This window comes from Eschscholzia californica, unplaced genomic scaffold, assembly GCF_041429995.1.
Source record: "Eschscholzia californica isolate CP2 unplaced genomic scaffold, dmEscCali1.0.p SCAF_2, whole genome shotgun sequence".
NCBI lineage: Eukaryota > Viridiplantae > Streptophyta > Magnoliopsida > Ranunculales > Papaveraceae > Eschscholzia > Eschscholzia californica.
Window position 1 is genome coordinate 64,307,051 of NW_028238309.1, and position 21,782 is coordinate 64,328,832.

Below are 21,782 nucleotides of genomic sequence, written 5' to 3' on the forward strand. Positions count from 1 at the left end.
GGATTGGATTTAACTCTCCAAAAGGCTTTTCTTATTTTATCCTTGAGTGGGATTCTTAAATGATAATCAATAGCATGTAACAAGAGATGATCAGATATCACATATTTGGAACCGAAGTTCACACCAGTACTATTTTGCTTCTGTTAACCTACTTGTAATCAAGTCGCGCGTGAACCTGTCTTACATCCTCTTATTTTCGAATTCTAGACATTAGAATAATGATAATATGTCACGGCTTTGGACCATCCAAAATATTATCTGAGACATAAAAACTTTGGTCAATTGAATTTTTACAAATGTCTTCTATATTTTCAAAGACATTATCTGTCTAAAGCTCTCTTAATTTATATTAAAATGTCTACTTTATAAAACTAAAACATCAAGAAACATCTCGATTTCATGTACAAAGGACATTTGAATGTTTCGAAAATAAAATGTATATTAGGAGACATTTGAACCATTACAGACTAATAATGTATAAACTATAGACGCTTGTGCCTGACAGCTACGAGTTATACCCTCCTCCTATAAACTTCTTGTAGATCTTAAAATGTTTTCCATTCTCTCGTCTCATCTTGATTGACTAAGTTTATATGTCCCTCTTACGGAAAAAAAAAGTCGATATGTCGGGGAGATTTTTCTTTATGTCCCGAAACCCCTACCTAGGAATGGGAGTTCTGCCGAAAAGACCGAAACCCGGCACAGAACGCCCGAGTCAAACCAGAAAACACTGCCCGAAGTCCAACACGGGTAGTACCAGCCCGGCCCACTTATAGATAATGGGCGGGGTTGGGCCCCACCCATGTAAAATTTGGTGCGAGATGAGTCCTTTATTAACGAACCTAAACCCTAAAATCAACCGTTTCTTTTCAACTGCTCTTCCTAACTACCATCTCCCGCGAATTCTCTACAAAAAAACTCTGAACCCTAACAATATCAAACTCTCATCTTCACCATTTTCTTCTTTCCTAGCTACTTGTCTGAATTTGGGAATTGGAGCTCGCTGATCTCAGATATTCAGGTTTTTAGATAAGGTAAGTAATCAGTATCATTACATAGTTTGGGCTTTTCAATTGATAGAAATTGTAAGTCATGTTAGCTACTACTACTAGTATTTAGCTCATTAGGGTTTATTTCGTTTCTTGCTGTCAACTTCAATAATGTCTTACTACCAATCTGAATGTATCATGGTTGAGTTGTGATTATCTGATTACTTTGTTTCATTCATCTTTTAGATATACTAGACAATGGCAACAACAATTTCAAAGCAAAAGAAGAAGAAGAAAAATTCACCCTTTTCTTCTTCTAATAGTGGTGAAGACAGAATCAGTCAATTGCCCGATTCACTCATTCATCATATCCTCTCTTTCCTTGATACCAAATATGTTATTCAAACTAGTGTTCTTTCAAAAAGATGGTTACCTCTATGGACCTCAATCCCCACTCTGAAATTCGACGATTCTATGTTTTTTTCACGCAACCCAAGATCCACTAGTACGTTTATACGTTTTGTGGACACCATATTGCTTCTTCGCGATTCCTCTAATATACAAAGGCTTCAGCTTCTCTGTAGCCATTGTGAATGTGAAACACGTCGATACCATATTTATACATGGAATCTCTGTAGCCATTGTGAATGTGAAACACTTCGATACCGTATTTATACGTGGATACTTGTTGCTGTGAGAAAAGAAGTTCAAGATCTACGTATTGAAATGCCCTATAATTCCAAGTTTCAATTTCCTCCATGTATTTTTACGTTAACTTCGTTGAGAAAGTTGGTAATTCGTATTGTCGGTCGTATCAATTCAGAGCTTATTCTAAATTCAGTGGATTTACCTAATCTTGAATATTTGGAGCTACGTGGGCTTCCAATTGCTGAGAACTTGACCAATAATTTCTTCTCAAATTGTCCAGCTTTGGAATCTTTGGTCTTAGAGAATTGTTGTGTAAAAGATAGTGATATGAATTTCAACATTTCTTGTCCTAATCTTAAGCATCTTACACTAGACATCATTGATGTTCATATTGAAACTGTCAAGTTATATGCTCCAAAACTTAGATCCTTTGTTTTCAAAGATACGCTGGGAAAAGACTACTATCTAGACAGCTTTAATTGCTTAGAAACTGCTGATATTGAAATGGTATTAGTGGGAGCATATGAATCGCAAGAAGAATTTTCAGATCTTCAGTTATCGTGGAAAAATTTCTATGCTCTTCGTCTGATGAAATTTCTAAGAGTGCTTCATAATGCAAAGGATCTTAAGTTATCATGTGGCTTCCTTGAGGTATATTTCCTTCCTTCCTCTCTCCACTCTTCTCTTATAATATCGCTTAACTGTTTGCATTCATCGTCCCGATTATAACAAGAATGACTGGTAGGATTCCCCATATTGACATGTGATGTGTTAAAAACCTGAAATTTTGTCATACTAGATCGTGGTAGGCCTTTTATGAAGAGACACTCCCTTTCTCCCTTCATTCTTCTTCCGTTGTACTCGAGTAAATAGCTAAACGGCGGCTTCATGTTTTAACCTAAGTGGCTAGCGGGCTGTGTTCATAAATTGGGGAATTTATCCTCTAGTCATGTGGAATGATTTACGTACAATTTTCCTTTTCTTGTACGATATGTTTTCTTATGACCTGTATCACATGGAGATGATTTAGGTACCTGGCATAGTTCAAGGTATCAAACATGTTGTGTCGAGAAAAATCAAAAAACAGATTCGTCCATTACCGTCACACATTTATGAATATGGATCCATCTAAAATGAATCATGTATGTTTGCCTTTGTTGTGCTCAGACTATGATGGGAGACCCTAAAACGGTACACAGCACCCCCATTCAATTTCATAATTTACGATGCTTGAAGCTGGATACATGGCGTTCAAGAGCTTCCTTTCGTGCAATAATGTACTTACTCGAGATTTGTCCTAATATTGAATCTCTTCTGTTGGATCTTAATTGGGTAATTAATAAAACTCTTACCCATCGGGTACATTAACTTTTTCCATATTCAGCTCTTATGAAGAATTTATTTTGTTCCCAAGCTAAGTTATGTTTGTTATTTAGGTGGACGATCTCCAATATTTTCCCTATGTTGACGAGGTCATCATCCTAACCTCATACCTTTTTGTTTCTTTTTTTAAATTTGTTAAACAATTTAGCAATATATGTTGCATTCTGTAAGTTTTATTTTTCGTGTTGTTTAGGTAACATTCAATTCGGAAAACAACGTAGACTATTGGGAAGCTGGGTCTTTGTTGTCATGTATGCTCTATCACCTCAAGTTTGTTCAGATCCGATATCTTTCAGGATGCGTATATGAACTCAAACTCTTAGAAAATTTGTTAAAACATTCTGTTGTCTTGGAGAAATTGGTTATCCGATATTGTGGTTCCGAGGAAAACGCATTGCTTACGGAGAAAAGAATGGAGATATTTAGTAAGATGTTACTAAGCTTTCCAAGGGTCTCTGGGGCTGCGAATACTCTGATCTTGTTCAGGGCAATTTAAAAAGGTGATGTTTTATTTCACTTCTTTTATCACGAGTAAGTAGATATGTCATTTAACGTTACATTATCATGAATTTTAATATTTCATAGGACTTGCTATACAAATTTTTAATACCCCTTCTTATGGTTGGTTATTTATTTGCATATTGAACTTTTCAGTGTAAAATTTCAAATTATGCAGGTTGTTTGGGGAGGATTTCGTTCGCAAGCAGCTATGACCCATTTAGAGTGAATTATTGTTTCGAAGGACTCGGAAAGAACATGGTCAAGATCATCTGAAGGATGCCTATTGGCTTAGTTAGAATCTTTTGAGGTACTGTAATTATAACTATGTTATAGGACCTGCAAACTCTATTTCAGATGGTATTGGGAATGATGTATATATTCTTATCGTTCCATTTAGTATTAATGTAACTAGTTCTGAAATGATCGTTTTTGCTCTGTATTTCTTGTCTTGCCTCTTGGGAGGAAATCGTTTTCACGCAGACACCAATCGTTCAAATCCTTCTTTTTTCAAGTATTTTTGTAAAACAAAGTTCGTTTTTTTTTGTTTGTTTTAGAAATTGCAAAACAAAATTCTTGTTCAGTAGTAATGTGTGCACGTCAACAATCATTAACTAGAATGGTTACCAAGTTGACTTACACCTAGTAAATCTCAACAAAAAAAAAAAGTTGACTTACGCCTAATAAATCTCAAGTCACGAGTTCACTTCACTTTTCTGAAAAAAAGTGTGTGTTCAGCTTATAAAAGCATCTAGAGAGGAGCCTTTGTCATAGCCCCCTTCAAATAAAGAGTTCTTTTGTTTCTTGAGAAACCGAGTACGATATATGTTAGTCATTGCAAGACATCGATACATCATGAAGATGTGATAAACACGAGAACTTCCTAAGTTAAACCGTTAATGAAAAAAGCCTAAAGCCCAACTGAACATGGCCAAAAGCTCGACAATAATAACATTATTTAATACCTTAATAACCCAAGATCAATAAACCATGGAATCCACCTCTTTTGATAATTGAACCTGAAAACTTCCAAGGTTGTGGAGTTCATGTCAACATCATCGACCACTTGGATTACCAATCTTGTGTGTGTCCTATTAACACTGGGACAGGGAGATACGGGGGAAATGAGAATTAACCCAATAAATAAACATTCATTTTGATTCTAGGGCGAGAACTTTCTTGGCGCCCCCAAAAGTTTCGACCCTTCCACATTATTTTCTTCTCATATTTCATTTGATAGTACGAATTCAATGAAGATTTAGGGTTTCATTTTGGTACTTTTTCTTCTTCTAGTTTATACATTAACAACACTCTACTCAGCCCATATCAGAGCTCTATATCATCTACATAACAAATTAGTTAGGTTTTTTTATCATGTTATAACTTGTAATCATAAATTTCATCCATTAAATATCTTTCGTTAAATTTTTACCATCAGATTTTTTCCATTAAGGGGGGGGGGGGGGGGGGGGGGGGGGGGTAGTGGTTGGGGACATTGGGGGACATTTTCATGTCCCCCAATGTCCGTGTTATTGGTTGGGGACATTTGAAATGTCCCCAAATGTCCGTGTTATTGGTTGGGGACATTTCAAATGTCTCCAAATGTCCCCAAATGTCCGTGTTATTGGTTGGAGACATTTCAAATGTCCCCAAATGTCTGTGTTATTCATTCGGGACACGAAATTAGGGACATTTCAGGACAAATTATTTTTGGGGACATTTGGAGACATTTTAGTGTAAATTTGGAGAGCTTTTGGAGAGAAAATGTCTCTCAAAATATGGAAGACACTTGGGGACATTTGAGTAAGGAAGATAATAAAAATAATTATTATTACCAAATCATATTATAATAATATTATCTTATTATTATATTACTACATTATTATTATTATTATTATTATTATTATTATTATTATTATTATTATTATTATTATTATTATTATTATTATATTTGAGTAAGGAAGGTAATAAAAATAATTACTATTATCAAATCATATTATTATAATATTATCTTATTATTATATTACTATATTATTGTATTATTATAACATTATATTATATTATATTATATTATATTATATTATATTATATTATATTATATTATATAATATTATATTCCATTATATTATATTATATTATTATTATATTATTATTATTATATTAATATTTAACTATATTAAATAATAAATATTTACCAATTGTCCATCAATGTCCACAGATATCTACAGATGTCTACGAAAGTCGAAAAATATATATTTGGAAATATTAATTAATTTTTTTTATTTCATATGGTAAGACAGTAATAATATTACAAATAATAAATATCAACTATATATCTATCAATGTCCACAGATATTCACGGATGTCTACGAAAGTCGAAAAATATATCTTCAAAGTAGTAGGCCAAAGTTATTTCGTATGATTAGACAATAATGATTACATTAAAATAATAAATGTCTACCAACTGCCATCAATGTCCTCAGATATCCACAGATGTCCACAAAAGTCGAAAAATATATTATTGAAACATGAGTACAAATATATTATTTCATATGGTTTGACAATAATGATAATATTAAAATAATAAATGTCTACCAATTATCCTTCAATGATGAGATAATAATAATAATAATATATAATAATAATAAATAATAATAATAATAATAATAATAATAATAATAATAATATCCACTACACATTTTGTCCATGGATTCAATATGTTGAAATGTCCCCAGGACATTTTGTCCATGAACCAAATGTCTTGAAATGTCTCTGAGACATTTTGTCTATGAATCAAATGTCCTGAAATGTCCATAAAGACATTTTGTCTACGGACAAATGTCCCGAAATGTCTTGAAATGTCTCTGGAACATTTTGTCTCTGAGTGTCCTCCAATGTCCTGAACCACTACCCCCCCCCCCCCCCCCCCCTAATATAACTACTTTTCAAGATATAACTATTCACTTATATGATTAAACAACTTCTAAGATAATTTTTCACTGTTTGTCTTTCAAATCTCTTTATAGCGAGCGGGTGTATTCAGTGTGAAAGAAAGCTAGAGAGGGAATTGCCTCTTCAATTGTAGGTTCAGATCTTCTTGTTCACTCCTCTATCTTTTCACTCTGTCTTTACTTTTATCTTTGTAAAAACGGAAATCAATTTTTCTTTAATGTTTATATATATATATATATGTTATTGTTTGATTTTTTAATTAAAAAGGAAATCAATTTTTCTTTAATGTTCATAGATATTTATGTTGTTTGATTTTTTTTATGGGTGTCAACCTGAGTCCGCCCATTAAAATTATGCGGGGCGGGTGGGTCTAGCCCACAAGGAGTATCAAGCGCCCATGGTCTATAATGGACTTCTTGAGCGTATGTGGCTAGGTTCGGGGCGACGAGTGTTTTTCCCACACCTAGCTTCTCAGCGTCTCACGTGGTAGCAGGAAGCCTCGACACGTAGTGAGCTTGAGATGTCATCTATAACCTTGATCGACGAGGTCTTTGAGATGGGTCGTGGAGTCTTTGTTGATAACAAAATCCTATAGATTTTGGGTTTGGACGTGAGCATCTAAAATAGAGATAACATCGTTGCCTCTTACGACTTGAAGCATCGTAGGTGATCAGTGGCGTGGCTGAGAATTTTGGGGCTCGGTGTGAAATTTTAATCGGGGATTCTTATACTGCAATAGAAAAATAAAAAAGTCGTACATTCCAAGTAATTATTCAAATTAAATTAACTTTAAAAATATTATTAATTAAAATTTTGTAATGTAAAAGACTTATTTGTACATTCACTATTTGTATAACTAATTTAATTTGAAAAGATTCAAAACATATTTCTTTTTTTTTTTTGATGTATTCAATGTTAGTAAGAAATCTAAAAAATCACAATTTCATTCTATGAATTATAATACATTAAAACAGACACATGATTACATAATCTACATTTTCATTAAAAAGATATATATTACCAAATTATTTTTACTTCAAAATCAATAGAACAGAAATAAAAATTTCTAACTCGACAAAGGAAAAATCTAACCTATTTAAAAGGAGGAGTGAAAGAAAAAGAAAGATAACAAGGAGAGGAAGAAACAAAAAAATTGAAACCTTGGATATCTAGTTTGGGGCCTACAAAATATTAAATCGGGCCTTATAACATCATAGCCCCAATCAAGTCTTCGTTGGTCCCATCATATGGTTAAAAACAAAGAAAAAAACTAATTTGTAGCTTAGCGAGTCCGAACCCGTGACCTTGATAGCATGAGGCAATTTCAACAAAAAAAAAATAAAAAAAGATAGCATGAGGCGAGACGAGGCAAGGTATGAGTCTTGCTGAGATAACATGATACCACGTAATTTATTGACTCTTAAATTAGGGTTATTTTCCAAATGGCCCCCAACTTTAGGACCAGCTTCCTGCCTAGTCCCCTAGATTAATAAAAATACCCATATGGTTCCCTTTTCGAGTTACCGTTAACTTTCCGTTAATTAGTCATCGTCTTCTCTCCTCCATCTCATCATCTCTCTCTGCCACCTCACCTACTCGCCACTTCATCGTCTTCTCAGGCGAGAGTCGCCGACCGGCCAATTTTCCGGACGGCGACTTCAAACTTAAAAAAAAAAAAAAAAATTCTCTCTTCTCTCTCTCTCCTAACACTCCGGCGAAGGTCTCCCTTCACCGGAGTGTTAGAGAGAAAGAGAGAGAGAGAGGAAGAGAGAAAAAAATTTATTTTTTATGTTTGAAGTCGCCGGCCGGCGACTCTCGCCTGGGAAGACAATGAAGTGGCGAGTAGGTGAGGTGGCAGAGAGAGATGATGAGATGGAGGAGAGAAGATGATGACTAGTTAACGATAATTGAAAAAGGGGGTCATATGGGTATTTTTGCTAATCTCGGGGGCTAAGCAGGAAGCTGGTCACAAAGTTGGAGGCCATTTGGGAAATAACCCTTTAAATTATAACATGTTTGTTCATTTCGATTTTTGAGATATGGAGCCCTTCGGAAGAGGGGGGTTGGTGCAACCGCACCAGTCGCAACCCCTCACCCATGCCCTTGTAGGTGGTATTAGACCGGAAGACGGCTCATCGCCAAAAGTAAAAGATTGTGATAGTTCCACATCTCGCGGGAGACGCGGGAGAGAATCCGGGGAGTGAACAATAAGTGTACATTCAAACTTAGTTAGTGACGAAGCATAGTAGATGGACTCGCAGAACTTCGCCGAAAAACTCCATATCTGTTAGGTGTCTAAAGCGAGTCCAATTATGTTTCAGATAGATGCTACAATTATTTAGAGGATTACTTAAAAGACTTTCCTTTCACCAGATGAGTCTAACGTATCATCTCGAAGTAAGAAATTATAAGTAAGAGTAACATATCATCCATACAAGTCATACAATTTTCGGGAGGAGGAAAAACAAAAGCGCTACCTTAATTATCTGAAAATGAGGGTTTAGGGTTTTGTGTTGGTTCTCTTCTTTGTGTTTGGATCTTGGAACCTCATATTTGAGAAATTCAGCACTAAACACTACCGTCTCTACCATTAATAACATTTTTCTCCTCCATATCAGGTCTCCCTCTCTATCTCTCTCTCTCTAGCTGTGCGTATGTTTATCAAATTAGAACTATTTATTTCATTCAATAATTGAATCTCAACCAAAACCCTAATTCCTTTTCACTATTTTGTTTATTAATTGAATCTCAATTCTTCATCTCAAAAGAAGAAATTTGTTCAATCTCTTGTTACCCTAGTTCACAATGGGAGAAACAAAATCATTAGGTTCTGAAAATTTAGATAGACTTAGCAACTTACCTGATAATCTAATTCATCATATCATGTCATTCCTTGATATGACTGAACTTGTGAAAACTAGTCTTTTGTCAAGAAGATGGAGATATCTCTGGACTTCTGTCTCCACTTTGACTTTCAATGAATTTCATGAAGGGTTTATCGATTTTGTGAATTGGGTATTTGTTCGTCGTGAAAAGTATGACATTCAAAAATTTTCTTTAATTTGGCTAGAACCAGACTTTGATAAAATTAGTATTTCTCTTTATACATGGATCCTTGTTGCTTTAAGAAGTAATGTTCAAGACCTAACTATTGACCTATATAATGAATGTCCTTTTCAGTTTCCTAGTTGTATCTTTACAAGTAAATCATTGACGAGATTGGAGTTAGGATTGTGTTTGGAAGAGGATGAAACCTCAATGATTTTTTTACCTAATCTTGTTAATTTACCCCAACTTGAATATCTAAAGCTTAATTCGATTTTGATTTATGAAAAAATAACTAACAAATTCTTCTCAAGCCTTCCACTTCTCAAATCTTTGATCTTATCGGAGTCTAGTGTTCTAGATAGCGATAGGAATTTCAACATTTCTGCTGTCAAACTTACGCAACTTCAGATTGAGAATCGAGTAGAACCACCCATTTTGTTTATTAGTCCCAACACTATCAAGTTATGTACTCCAAATCTCAAATCCTTCATTTGCAAAGATTATTTGTCACAAGACTACTCTTTAGGTCACCTTTATTGCTTACAAACTGCGGATATTGACATGGTAGTAAAGAAATATGGTGAAAGTCCAGACGAATTTTTCAAGTACCCAGTACGGCAGAGAAAAGTTTGCACTGAACGTATGATGACATTTTTTAAAGCACTACATAACGTGAACGATCTACGTTTATCGTCTACATTCCTTGAGGTATGTCACTTTCCTTCTTCCTTTCCTTGAGTTTCTTTTGTCAATAAATAGCTTAAGTGCTACGTTTCTATTGAGAAATTATCTTAAATGTGTTGGGCTTAACCCACCCCTAATTGGTTCTCTTTTGCCACACATAAGCACAAGTTGTTTTTTTTTTGAAACTAAGCACAAGTTGTTCTACTTCTACTGGGTTATTGTTGTTTGTGATTCAGAAATATCAAATTCTATATTCACAACCTACATTTTTATTGACCTATCTTATGTGCCAAGGTTATCTCGGGAGCTTCTGAATTGTTAGATATTTGCCCCCCTCAACGTCACAATCTGAAATACTTGAAGCTGGATTCATGGCTTTCAAGAGAATCCTTTCGTTCTATCATGTACTTATTGAAGCTTTCTCCTAATATAGTATCTCTTTCGTTGACAATTATTGGGGTAAATACCAAAATCTTTCTCAGCTGTTTTAGTTTTGACGTCTTCAAATAATTTTTCCCACCTTCAGCTTTGAAGATGAGCTTACCTTCTTATAATGTTCACTTGTGTTCATATACAGAATCATTTGGAGAGTTCCCAAATGTTTCCCTTTGTTGATGAGGTAACCAATTTTTTTTTTGTTTGATGTTATTTAGTTAGGGTCGATTTTGCGTACTCTGATTACCGTTTTCTTGTTCCTCTAGGTCGAAGTTACTTCAGGTAACTATTGGGATGCAGGATCTTCATTGCCATGCTTGCTCAAAGACCTAAAGTTTGTTGAAGTTCGAGGACTCTTAGGATGCGTTAACGAACTCAAGTTTTTGGAAATTTTGTTAAAGAATTCTACAGTCTTGGAGAAAGTTAATCTTCACATTGCCAACTCACCTTCTGTTCCACACTCTCGGGTAATGAAGTTCAACGAGAAGCTGCAAACCTTCCCTCGAGCCTCAACCAACATTATGATCATGTAAGTCAGGGATTGGCGGGCTAAGGACTTCATAATTTCTTTTCTCTATGTTAGAATTTTAACTTCTTTATGATCTTTCATCCACTTTTTTGAAGCTTATCTTTGTCTACTTGCACTGATTTGTTCTTCCTTTAAGAACTACCTTCTTGAAAAGAGATATGCTACATGTAAAATTTGCTGGCCCCTCTGTCTACTCTCTCATGCCAGAATTGGGCTGGCAGATGAAACGGAACCAGTCCACCACAACCCACCACCCCAGACCTTAAATGTGAGAAGTCTGCAATCAGGTCATTTTGGCCATGTTCAGAGCACGGTAAAAGAATCTGACCGTGATGTGATTTCTTGTGATCACTATATTGTTTGGTGGAAATAAGATCCGTAGAGATTGATTTTGTCTGATTATTTAATTGGCGAAGTCAAGGGAAAGGGAATTGCAAATCCAGTCTCCCTTGCAGTTCCAGACTTCCAGGTTAAATACTGTTTACCAACATTTCGGAATGCTATTTCCTGGAAATCACATTTCATTCTCGCAACTCAAAATTGGGCTTACCATCTTAAAAGATAGATTAGCTAAAACTTGAAAAGTAATATGACTCCAATCTGAAATCTAAATGTGCTTAAAATGTTTGTGCATATTTTGGATTTTCTTTTTCACATTTCATATGCTATAATTCTTGGATTGGATTTAGCTCTCCAAAAGGCTTTTCTTATGTTATCCTTGAGTGGGATTCTCAAATGATAATCGAGAGCATGTAACAAAAGATGATGGGATATCACATATTTGGCACCAAAGTTCACACCTGTACAATTTGGCTTTTGTTAGCCTACTTGTAATCAAGTCGTACATGAACCTGTCTTACATCCTCTTATTTTCGAATTCTAGACATTAGAATAATGATGATAAGTCGCCGGTTTGGACCATCCAAAATATTATCTGGAACGTAAAGACTTTGGTCGATTAAATTTTAGTTAAAGGACAATCTTGTTTTTGTCTGAAAATCAATTTGTCCGGTACCCTTTAATCTTCATCTTCAACTTTACCTTCGAACACCTCGATGTGAAGACTTGCAACAAAAATCCCAGAAGATTCGATTTCGAAAAAAAACTGAACTTGATTTGTTATTTTCTTTCGGGTGAAGAAGAATGATGATAAATCCTATATATAAAAGCAGACCAGTCGGTTATGTGAGGTATAAGTCTGGTGAGTCGGTCGGTTGTGTGAGGTATAAGTCTGACCGTACATTTTTTCCTGAGAGTTTGATAAATGTAATTCGAAATAAAACAAAAGAATATTAGTGTCAATAATTAGTTTAAAGCCCAAAATCCGTTACAATCTTCCTAAAATATCTCTCTATTCAAATTATCTGACTCTCCACGTAATTCCTCCCTCTACTATTCTCTCACGATCTATCAAAATCGGTTACACATTTTCTTTTCTCTTTTTCTATATAATTTATTATTGTTATGTATGAGACGTATTGCAAACAACATGTCTCATACAGGTCTAAGAATTTGCAATTAACAAACAACAATAAACCATTTAACCTTTTTTGTAAAGAGTAATATTTAAGCTATTTGGTAACAAAAGAAACACAAGAATATAAAGAAGAAAACCGACATACCTCAATGAAGGTAGACAATAGACTTAGATGTTACGTAATACTCTAAGGCCATGCTTGGCGCGCGGGAATGGAATCACATTCCCGTAACGTGATTCCTGGCAATCAGATTACTGTAGTTTGATGTTTGGTTTGACCAGGAATGGGAATTTGATTCTGACGTATTCCTAATTAGTTGTTTGGTTCGTATAGGAATAGGAATGTAAATATTTGTAAAAGTTCACTTTTACCCTTACTTAAACTACATAAAATACACATAAACTTCTTTTTTTAGCATAAAATATACACATCAACTTTGTAATATATTAAAATCCGTATAATTTTTTCAAATTGGTAGGTATGAAATAATAACACGGAACATCAAAGGGTTAGAATTTAAAGATAATAAATAAATATCTTGATAAAAATTTATCTAAAATCAAATTTTGTTCGTAAACCTAGATAGAAATTTATCTAAAATTAAATTTTATTCATTAACATAAATAGTACTTATTAATACCAAATCCTACAAAAAAATAAAATTGGTAATTCAATATTTTGTTAAGGATCTGTTTGTCAATAAATATTAATATATGTGATTCCGGGGGAATGGGAATCACAAACCCACCTCCCCCCTGGGTTTGTTATTACCCCTTTTTGAGGAAATCACATTCCCCGGCCCACACCATTCCCGCAAGCCAAACAATGATCTGGAATGTGATTCCCGGGAATCACATTCCACTCCCACGCTATCCCCGCGCGCCAAACATGGCCTAAGAAATGTTGAGTGTATAATTCTCTCTAAAATCTGAATGTGATTAAAAAAATTTCTTGCCTATTTTGTTTTTTTTTTGGTTTCATATGAATTACGATGACGAGAGTTGAGATTGAAAACTATGAGTTATGATGATAGATTAAACTTTGATATCTTTGGGCAGGTAAAGGAAGTTCTGGACTCTATAATGCTATAGCGGAATATGGATATTGATCTGATATGGCCAGACAGACATCGCAGGAAAAGAATGACTATTCTGTGTTCATTTTTCTTTTCTTTTTTCAAAGCTTACAATATTTACTCGTCTATCTTGGCCCTTCTTTTGAAAGAAAGTACTGATTGTACTAATTGTACGAAATAGAGTGAAAATTAACTCTACATTCTTTTCAATTTGCGATGTGTATAACTTCTCCAAAACAATCACAACGTATTGTCTTCACAATTTTCTCTACTGCAACTCCGCAATTCTTCCCTACTTCTTGAAATTGCATCATTCTTTTTTAACTTTCAAAAAGTAATTTTCATCTAAGATGTTTCCTGCGTTATACTTTACACGGAAAGAAATGTATCATTTCCAGATACATGAGTTACATTGAAAGAAGTGGTTCGTGTTAGAATCACGAGTTCTACCTTATAAGCTTACACGGGAAGAAATGAGTTGTGTTAGAAGTACGGATTATACCTTACCGAAAAAGAAATGGGTAACCTTACACCGGAATAAATAAGCTGTTTTAGAAGTTAGAAACGGTTTGTGTCAGAAACACGGGTAATCCCTTACATTGAGAAAAACGATTACGTGTCGGAAGCACAGGATATACCTTAGACTGTAAAGCCACATAGAAAATAGAGTAGCCTCTCCAATTTCCCCACCAAAATTGGGCTTATTAAAGAGTGCTTACATTTATTCAAAAAAAAAGAAAAAGAAAGAGTGCTTACAAAATTTTCCTTTCTAACTCCCCACCACTTCAGCCTGGGGGTTTTTTGGGTGAGGACGCCGGAAACCATAACCTCGCCACCCAAAAATCGCATTTTGGCGGCAAAAATTTCCCAACTTTCTCTCTCTCTCTCTCTCTAAATCGGAGTATCAGTCTCACCGTAGAGTCTTCTTCCTCACTTTCTTACACCTCAACTGCAAAATCATTAGATGATGGGAGAAGAAGATGAACAGAAGGCTATACTACTAGTAGACGAAGAGAAAGAAAACTCTGGAATCACTACGGACAATGGCGTTGCAGTAGTAGATAATGGCGGATTCTCATGGCCATTGCTTAGGTTTGATGTTCCTCCCAATAGGACTTACCATTTTCATCATCAGTTCAAGAACAACTCAAACCCTAATAATTTTCTCAAAGGAGTTAAATGGTAATAATTAGTTTACACTTCTTAAGTTCGTCTGTTTTTTATTTCAAAGTCAGATCTGAAATCTGACTCGATGTTTGAATTGATTCGAGTCAGATTTCAAAATGTTGTTTTTATGATGTCTGATTAGTCTGAATGGCTGAGTTGAATTGGTTTTCGGACAATGAGGAATGATGTATATTGTTTTTGTGTTGGTGTTTTTGTAGGTCTCCTGATGGTTCTTGTATCCTAACTAGTTCTGAGGATAACACTATTCGAAAATTTAATTTGTAAGCTTTTTCATATTTTTGTTATTAGTTTGATAGATTCTACTAAGGCTTGTGGATGGATATTTGGTTTCCGTTTGATTGTTTATTTATGTTGATCAGACCAGATAATATTGATGACTCTCATTTAGATGCTTGTTCTTCGACTGCCGATGAAGGTAAATGGGTACTCATTACGCATACTAAAATTCCCTTAATTGTATGTGTTATACTGTTATGACAAAAAAACAATAAAAGCAGCACGCATATCTTGTCTTACCACATTGTTTTTTTTTTATGCAGATTCGTATTCAGCAAATGTTGTCGTGAATGAGGGAGAATCTGTCTACGATTATTGTTGGTACCCATATATGTCCGCTACAGGTGCAGCTTATTTTTCTGCATTGGTTTATTTACGACTGGCTAGCTTTTTGTTTCTCTCTGGTAGTTGAACTCATTGTGTGCTTGTTAAATTTTCAGACCCGACAACTTGCGTATTTGCTACTACCACCCGTGACCATCCTATTCATCTCTGGGATGCTACATCTTCGCAGGTGCTGAATGATTCCTTTGACATGTTTGTTTTTAATGTATAGACTATAGAAGCCAAGCCTATAGCCATGATGCACGAAAGGGGGGGAGAGATCATCATCCTGTGGGTTTTATTTTGGTGATATCAGAAGTATCTGACCAGATAATCAGATATGATGGACACTGGACAACCTAGAAAATGATGTCCGTTAGATGGTCATATTATATCGTTAGCTGCTGTTGTTATTCCCGTTCCCCTCCAAGTATATAAATAGAAACAAATTGTTTAAGTTGGTTGATAACTTGATATACATTTGGATCATACGCCTTTGATTAAATCTTATTTCAATGCTGATGAAATAAGAATTAACTCATTGTTTTCCAGTGCTTCTTCTAGCCCATGTGATGTAGTTCATTGCTTTCTATTGCTTTTGGTTCACTTATTCATTTCTATATCGAATACCTTGATATCCCCTTCTCATTCACATGAGATACTTTTGGTCACTGTCCTTAAGCTTCACCCAGCCCTTGTATCTTATGACGCTTTTTAGTGCTGAGTTGTCGACATTTTATTTCATATTCTGGTCTCTCCAAATTTACTATTGCCTGCAGCTGCGTTGTACATATCGAGCTTATGATGCCATGGACGAAATCACTGCAGCATTTTCAGTTGCTTTCAACAACTCTGGGACAAAGTAAGTAAATTCGGTTGTGCCTTTAATCTTTGGTCTTATGTTACTTTTGTCTTTGTGTTAATTAAACAAAATGTTGCTTTTATATTACTTAACGAAGAATAATGTCTGTACGAATGTTGGAGGTATCCACAGGTTCTAAGTTAAGGTTGTCATCTGGTAAAATTTATGTCTCATTCCAAACAAACTACAGTTCAACTGGCATACTCAGAAGTTTCCTGTTGGCCCTTGATTCTAGTTTTTTGGACATAACTAGACAAGAAATTATTCGTTTGCATCTGAAACCAATTTAAAGTTGTACTCTGACAGTCTGACTCCTATTTGAACACTATTGGTTCTTCCATATTTCTCAATTCCCTTTTAACAGTACAAGAAAACTAGGGTTATTAGATCTTCAGATCTTTTTAGCGTCAAAAAAGGTAGTAGTAACCCTAATTTTTGAGTAAAATCAACAAGTATATTTGTTTGTTTTAGATGAAAGAAGAGTATCCAAAAAATCTTGTTTACTGCACAGGTAGATTTATCCAAAAACTATCCAACTGGTTATTTAACTTCTCGAACACTATGAGGTGAACCCTAATCGGTAAATAACTGCTAAAGGTTCTGTGTCATTACTTTATATTCTTATTCAACCATCTCTGTCTTGCTCATAGTATTTCTTGTTCAGAATCTTTAGATACATTGCATTACCCAATACCCGATGATGTCAATGAGGATATTTTCCCGTATTATTTTGGGGATTGGTGTTATTCTTTTCCAAGCTTGTCAAGTTGTGTCTTTTGTAGGATATTTGGTGGATACAACAAATGTATCAGGGTATTTGATCTCCATCGTCCTGGTCGAGATTTTCAACAGTATTCAACTACTCAAGGCAACAAGGAAGGGCAGCCAGGTATTCTTCTTACTGGGCTTTCACACTGAAATCCTACCTCCTTATTCAACCCCATTTCTGAAGTACGCTGCTGTAAAATACTTGACTCGCTACCTCCCAGCACTCTTGGAGTTAAGAGCCAAAACATTAATAATCTGATGGGTCATTCCACTTCGTCTCTTCCCGCCTTAGTAGTGGGTGGTGACATAAAATTTGTCTGCGGAATTTAAAAATGAAAAAAATAAAGTTGTATCTGACTATGAACATTATATTGCAATAGATCTTTCTCGTGAAAGCAGCAGGTGTCGAACATATGATGTCAGTGAGAAAACTTGGTATTGTGCCTCAACTTAGGGCAAGTGAAGTTTTATGGTTGGGGGGTCTTATCATTAAGTTCATTTGTGTTATTAACATGAAATTCGGAGGTTGGACACTATTCAGGTGGAACTTAAAAGTGATTTGCTGACAGCTACTTTTAGGAATCCAACTATTTCTCCAGTGTGAATTTGCTTTGAATTCATCCACTTGCTAATTGGTTTTCAGGTATCATATCTGCTATTGCTTTTTGCCCCACACATACTGGGATGCTTGCTACTGGTTCTTATAGTCAGACTACAGCAATTTATACAGAAGATAACATGGAGCTTCTATATGTTTTACATGGCCAAGAAGGTGGAGTTACCCATGTAAGTGATATGTCTATTATTTATTATGATTTTATGTTTGCTTTTTTTTAGCTAGTCTTTTGTAAACACACCTTTTATTATGATCATTTTGCAGGTACAATTTTCAAGAGACGGTAACTATTTATACACAGGCGGAAGAAAGGTAATTGTTTTAATTTCCATCGACCCTGTCCTTCAATTAGCAGCACAAAGAATGAAGATAACAATGAGTGTACTAGATAAAAGCTAGATTCAAGTTGAAACTTTACTTACCTATCTCTAGGGTAACTCCTTTTTTATCAGTTAGATCAGAACCCTCATCCCCGTAGTAGAGAAACAGATGTTACTGCCCAACTAAAGTAGGCTTCACGTCTCTAGGGTAATACACTCAATGGGATTTTGGGGAACCAAAGGTTGGAGTACAAACGGGGAGATGGGGAGTACATTAATTTTTGGGAGGACGTTTGGTGCTCTCTTATTCCTCTCAAGGAGAGGTACCCAGCAATTTACTATATCTCAACATCCCATCAGAAATCGGTTAAGAGCCACTATAACCAAGCCTTAGGGTCATGGGATATCCGTACGAGAAGGAGTCTGAATGATTGGGAGATCCCAATATATGCAGACCTGCTGAGCTTGTTGGACCATCTTGAGCCGGTAATAGGAAAAGAAGACGTGAGGGTCTGGGTTCAGGATGAAGAGGATAAACTCTCGGTCAGTAACTGCTATGCTAGGCTTAAACAGCCCTCACTTCAGTCGTTGGATGCGTTTGATTATAGATCCCTTTGGTCCAGTAGCATCCCTCCTAGGGTAAGCTTTATGGTCTGGGCAGCAGCTATAGGCAAGCTACCTACGATGGATAATTTAAAAAGAAGAGGATGGATTTTGCCTAATAGATGTGGTAGGTGCAATCAGGAGGAAGAATCAGTGTCCCATCTGTTCGTTCATTGCCAGGAGGCCAGTAAACTGTGGCAGTTCTTTATTGGGTCGGTCGGAGTCAGCTGGAGTCTCCCAGAATCTCTAGTTCAGCTCTTAGCTCAATGGAAGAAGATTCCCATAAAGAAATCAAAGCGTAACCTTTGGGTTATGATCCCATTAGCAGTCTGTTGGTGCATTTGGAAGGCTCGGAACGAGGGCACCTTTAAGGACTCCTCCAATGCCTTCAAGGTGGAGGAGGAGGATGTTTTGGGGGTCCTATTCCACTGGAGTAGGACCCTGGGCTGGGCTAGGGCGTATTCTTATTTAGACTTCGTGTCGAATTGGGGGGGTATCATTAGCATGTAATCCTGTAATCATGATATCCCCCTCCCCCCTGTACAGTTCTATTCTTTTTCTCCTTTCAATATTAATTCAAAGTTTTCAAAAAAAAAAAAAACAAACTTTTGCGAAATTTGTTTTCTCATTTCGCTTCTTATTCTCGTCAGTAAGACCATATACACGGAAGATTTTCCAACTTATTGATGAGCTGTCCTACTAATGATGATCAACCATAACTGTACGATTTAACCGGAAGCAAGCATGTAGTTTAGAATTTCCGCAATATCAGCCTTTATGAAGTAATGAATGTCATAAATGGATTAATTTTTTTTGTTTATCGATTTAGGCAGGCTCCATGGATCAAAACACAAGTTGTGTTTAATTAATCCAGCATGATCTTCATCCCGATATTGAATTATCTGACACAGACTTTTCTTTGTGCTGATTGAAGGATCCCTATATACTATGCTGGGACATACGAAATACTGCTGGAATAGTCTACAAGTAAGTAAACTATTGAGGCAGTATGAAATTCTCATGTTTGTAGATAGTTTACTTAGTGCATCTTTTGTCTCTGCATTTAAACTAACGTATTTGATAATCAGAATGGAGTCAGTTTAAGTCCAAACAGATCTAATATTTGTACATTTGTTTGGTATTTAGGTTGTACAGATCATCAGAGTATACAAACCAGCGGATATTATTCGATATTGAACCTTCTGGTCGACATCTTGGTACAGGCGGGCAGGTATATCCTTTGACTTATTGGTTTCGATATATATCAGGGATATCATGACATTACCAAATCATTAAATTCTGTGGTATATTCTTAAGCAGGATGGTCAAGTTCATTTTTATGATCTTCAGACTGGGCAATGGGTATCAAGCTTTAAAGCAGCATCTGGTATGATTTTTGACATCTCTTAAAACCAGAAAGAAAGATTTTAAATTTTCTGAACTAAAGAGTATTCTTGTTCTTGATTTTATTGCAGATACTGTCAATGGTTTCTCTTTCCACCCATATCTCCCAATGTCTGCCACTTCATCTGGGCACCGTAGGTTTGACACACTCGATGATAGTGACGAACATTGTAGCCTAAGCTGTATGTTTCGTATCTCTTAGTCTTCTTACAATGTTCATGCAATTCTAATCTGGGTTTATATTATATACATACATGTGTGTGTGTGCCAAATTAGTTTTCGTAACAAAATTGATTTCTTTGCTTCTGCTCCATTTAGGCGATGAAAACTCTGCCTCGATTTGGAGTTTTTGGTGTGCATCAGAGGATGCAAGTAACTTCGACTGGGGAGATTCAAATAATCAAATTGAAAACGAAGACATTCAACAGGATCCTTGAGGTTCCTATTCTCAGAATGGGATCGGCCTGGCCCGACTGAACTGTTATTGTCTTTATTGTTGTTTCGATCCGTTAATCCATTTTCATAGAAGTATGACTACAGTGAAAATCTTGTCGGTTTTCTATATACCATTTTTATCTTCTAAATTATATTCTGTGTAGACATCAGATAATTATGTTATTGATCTTGGGGGGCATTTGGTTATATGAATCCCCCATTTTTTTTCTTTTCATTCAATGACACCTTTTTTTTTCTCCGATGAAGAAGAGAGAACCAATTTTTTTTTGTCGAAAACTTCATCTGTTTTAATGTGAATGACACTCATGCTTGTATCTTTTAGTTTCAGTAGGATTCCTTATTAGCATTTTATTCGCTATTTGGTAAAACTAATCAAGTTACACATGACGAAACAAAAATTAACGCCTTGCGAGTTATATTGAATCCAAATTCTTAGAGAATGAACTGGGGATGAGAGATGATGGTGGAGGACTGATGGTGGTGATAATGAAGAAGATAAAGGTGAGAGAAGATGAGAGAGCAGTCAGATGAAAGAAAGTGGAAAGATGGCGGTGACTGATGGTGCTGAATGGCTGATAACTGCAAAAAGAATATATACACAACTTTACAAAATATCTTCCTCGAAAGGTGCCTTCTCTTCGCTATAACAGATCATCTTGTTAGAGGGAAACGCTAAACCACACGATCGATTGCGAGGAACGAGACTCAGTCCTTTGCCGAAACAGAGTGAGAGTGCGAGAGAGAGAGAGAGAGGAGACAGTGATTGTGGCCAAAGGTGGTGGTGGGAGGACAAGAGATTTATGATTAATGACTTGTAACTTTTGAATTTTTTAGAATAGATGTACAATTGATCGAGAGATCGAGATCGAGATCGAGATCGAGAGAGATCGAGAGAGAGAGAGAGAGAGAGAGAGAGAGAGAGAGAGAGAGGTGACAGTGATTGTGGCCAAAGGTGGTGGTGGGAGGACAAGAGATTTATGATTAATAACTTGTAACTTTTGAATTTTTTAGAATAGATGTACAATTGATCGATGAAGTAATCTAACATTTGGTAGCCCAAGGGGTGGTTCGATTCTTAGAAGAGGTAAATTTTGTGGTTTATTAAACTTGAGTTATTAAGGTATAAATAATACCGTTGGGTTTTAGACTCTGATTTAACTGGACTATACTAGTAAAAGTTTGAATTAGATGGTTACCATACTTATACCATCTTTGATGTTCACTACCATTGTAACGAGTAGCGTAG

The 21,782-nt window shown here is 35.6% G+C and overlaps 3 protein-coding genes across 5 annotated transcripts in view; all 3 read left to right on the plus strand.

Annotated features, from left to right (window-relative positions):
* The first annotated feature begins 861 nt into the window (after positions 1-861).
* The window catches only part of LOC147560267 (F-box/LRR-repeat protein At3g58900-like), a 65,473-nt gene continuing 44,552 nt past the window's right edge, over positions 862-21,782 (plus strand). The window contains exons 1-7 of one of the 3 annotated variants that reach the window (XM_086662453.1): positions 862-1,034; positions 1,236-1,578; positions 1,628-2,288; positions 2,805-2,969; positions 3,074-3,109; positions 3,214-3,520; positions 3,697-3,941. In XM_086662453.1, coding sequence (XP_086518579.1) covers positions 1,716-2,288; positions 2,805-2,969; positions 3,074-3,109; positions 3,214-3,516 — 1,077 coding nt within the window. In that variant the 5' untranslated portion in view covers positions 862-1,034; positions 1,236-1,578; positions 1,628-1,715 and the 3' untranslated portion in view covers positions 3,517-3,520; positions 3,697-3,941. Of the gene's footprint in view, positions 1,035-1,126; positions 2,289-2,804; positions 2,970-3,073; positions 3,110-3,213; positions 3,521-3,696; positions 3,942-21,782 lie in introns of those variants that run through there. The other 2 variants (XM_086662452.1, XR_015234792.1) reach the window with 2 other exon arrangements.
* LOC147560268 (F-box/LRR-repeat protein At4g14103-like) lies at positions 8,827-11,346 on the plus strand. The gene is made up of 4 exons (XM_086662438.1): positions 8,827-10,226; positions 10,497-10,661; positions 10,780-10,821; positions 10,904-11,346. The coding sequence occupies exons 1-4, from the start codon at positions 9,276-9,278 to the stop codon at positions 11,168-11,170; spliced, it is 1,425 nt and encodes a 474-aa protein (XP_086518564.1). The 5' UTR covers positions 8,827-9,275; the 3' UTR covers positions 11,171-11,346.
* LOC147560269 (Transducin/WD40 repeat-like superfamily protein) lies at positions 14,408-20,750 on the plus strand. The gene is made up of 14 exons (XM_086662439.1): positions 14,408-14,901; positions 15,105-15,167; positions 15,267-15,322; positions 15,447-15,527; positions 15,624-15,697; positions 16,287-16,369; positions 17,152-17,258; positions 17,781-17,923; positions 18,018-18,065; positions 19,611-19,663; positions 19,823-19,907; positions 19,997-20,063; positions 20,152-20,262; positions 20,399-20,750. Exons 1-14 carry the CDS (start codon positions 14,684-14,686, stop codon positions 20,515-20,517), a joined length of 1,308 nt encoding a protein of 435 aa, XP_086518565.1. The 5' UTR covers positions 14,408-14,683; the 3' UTR covers positions 20,518-20,750.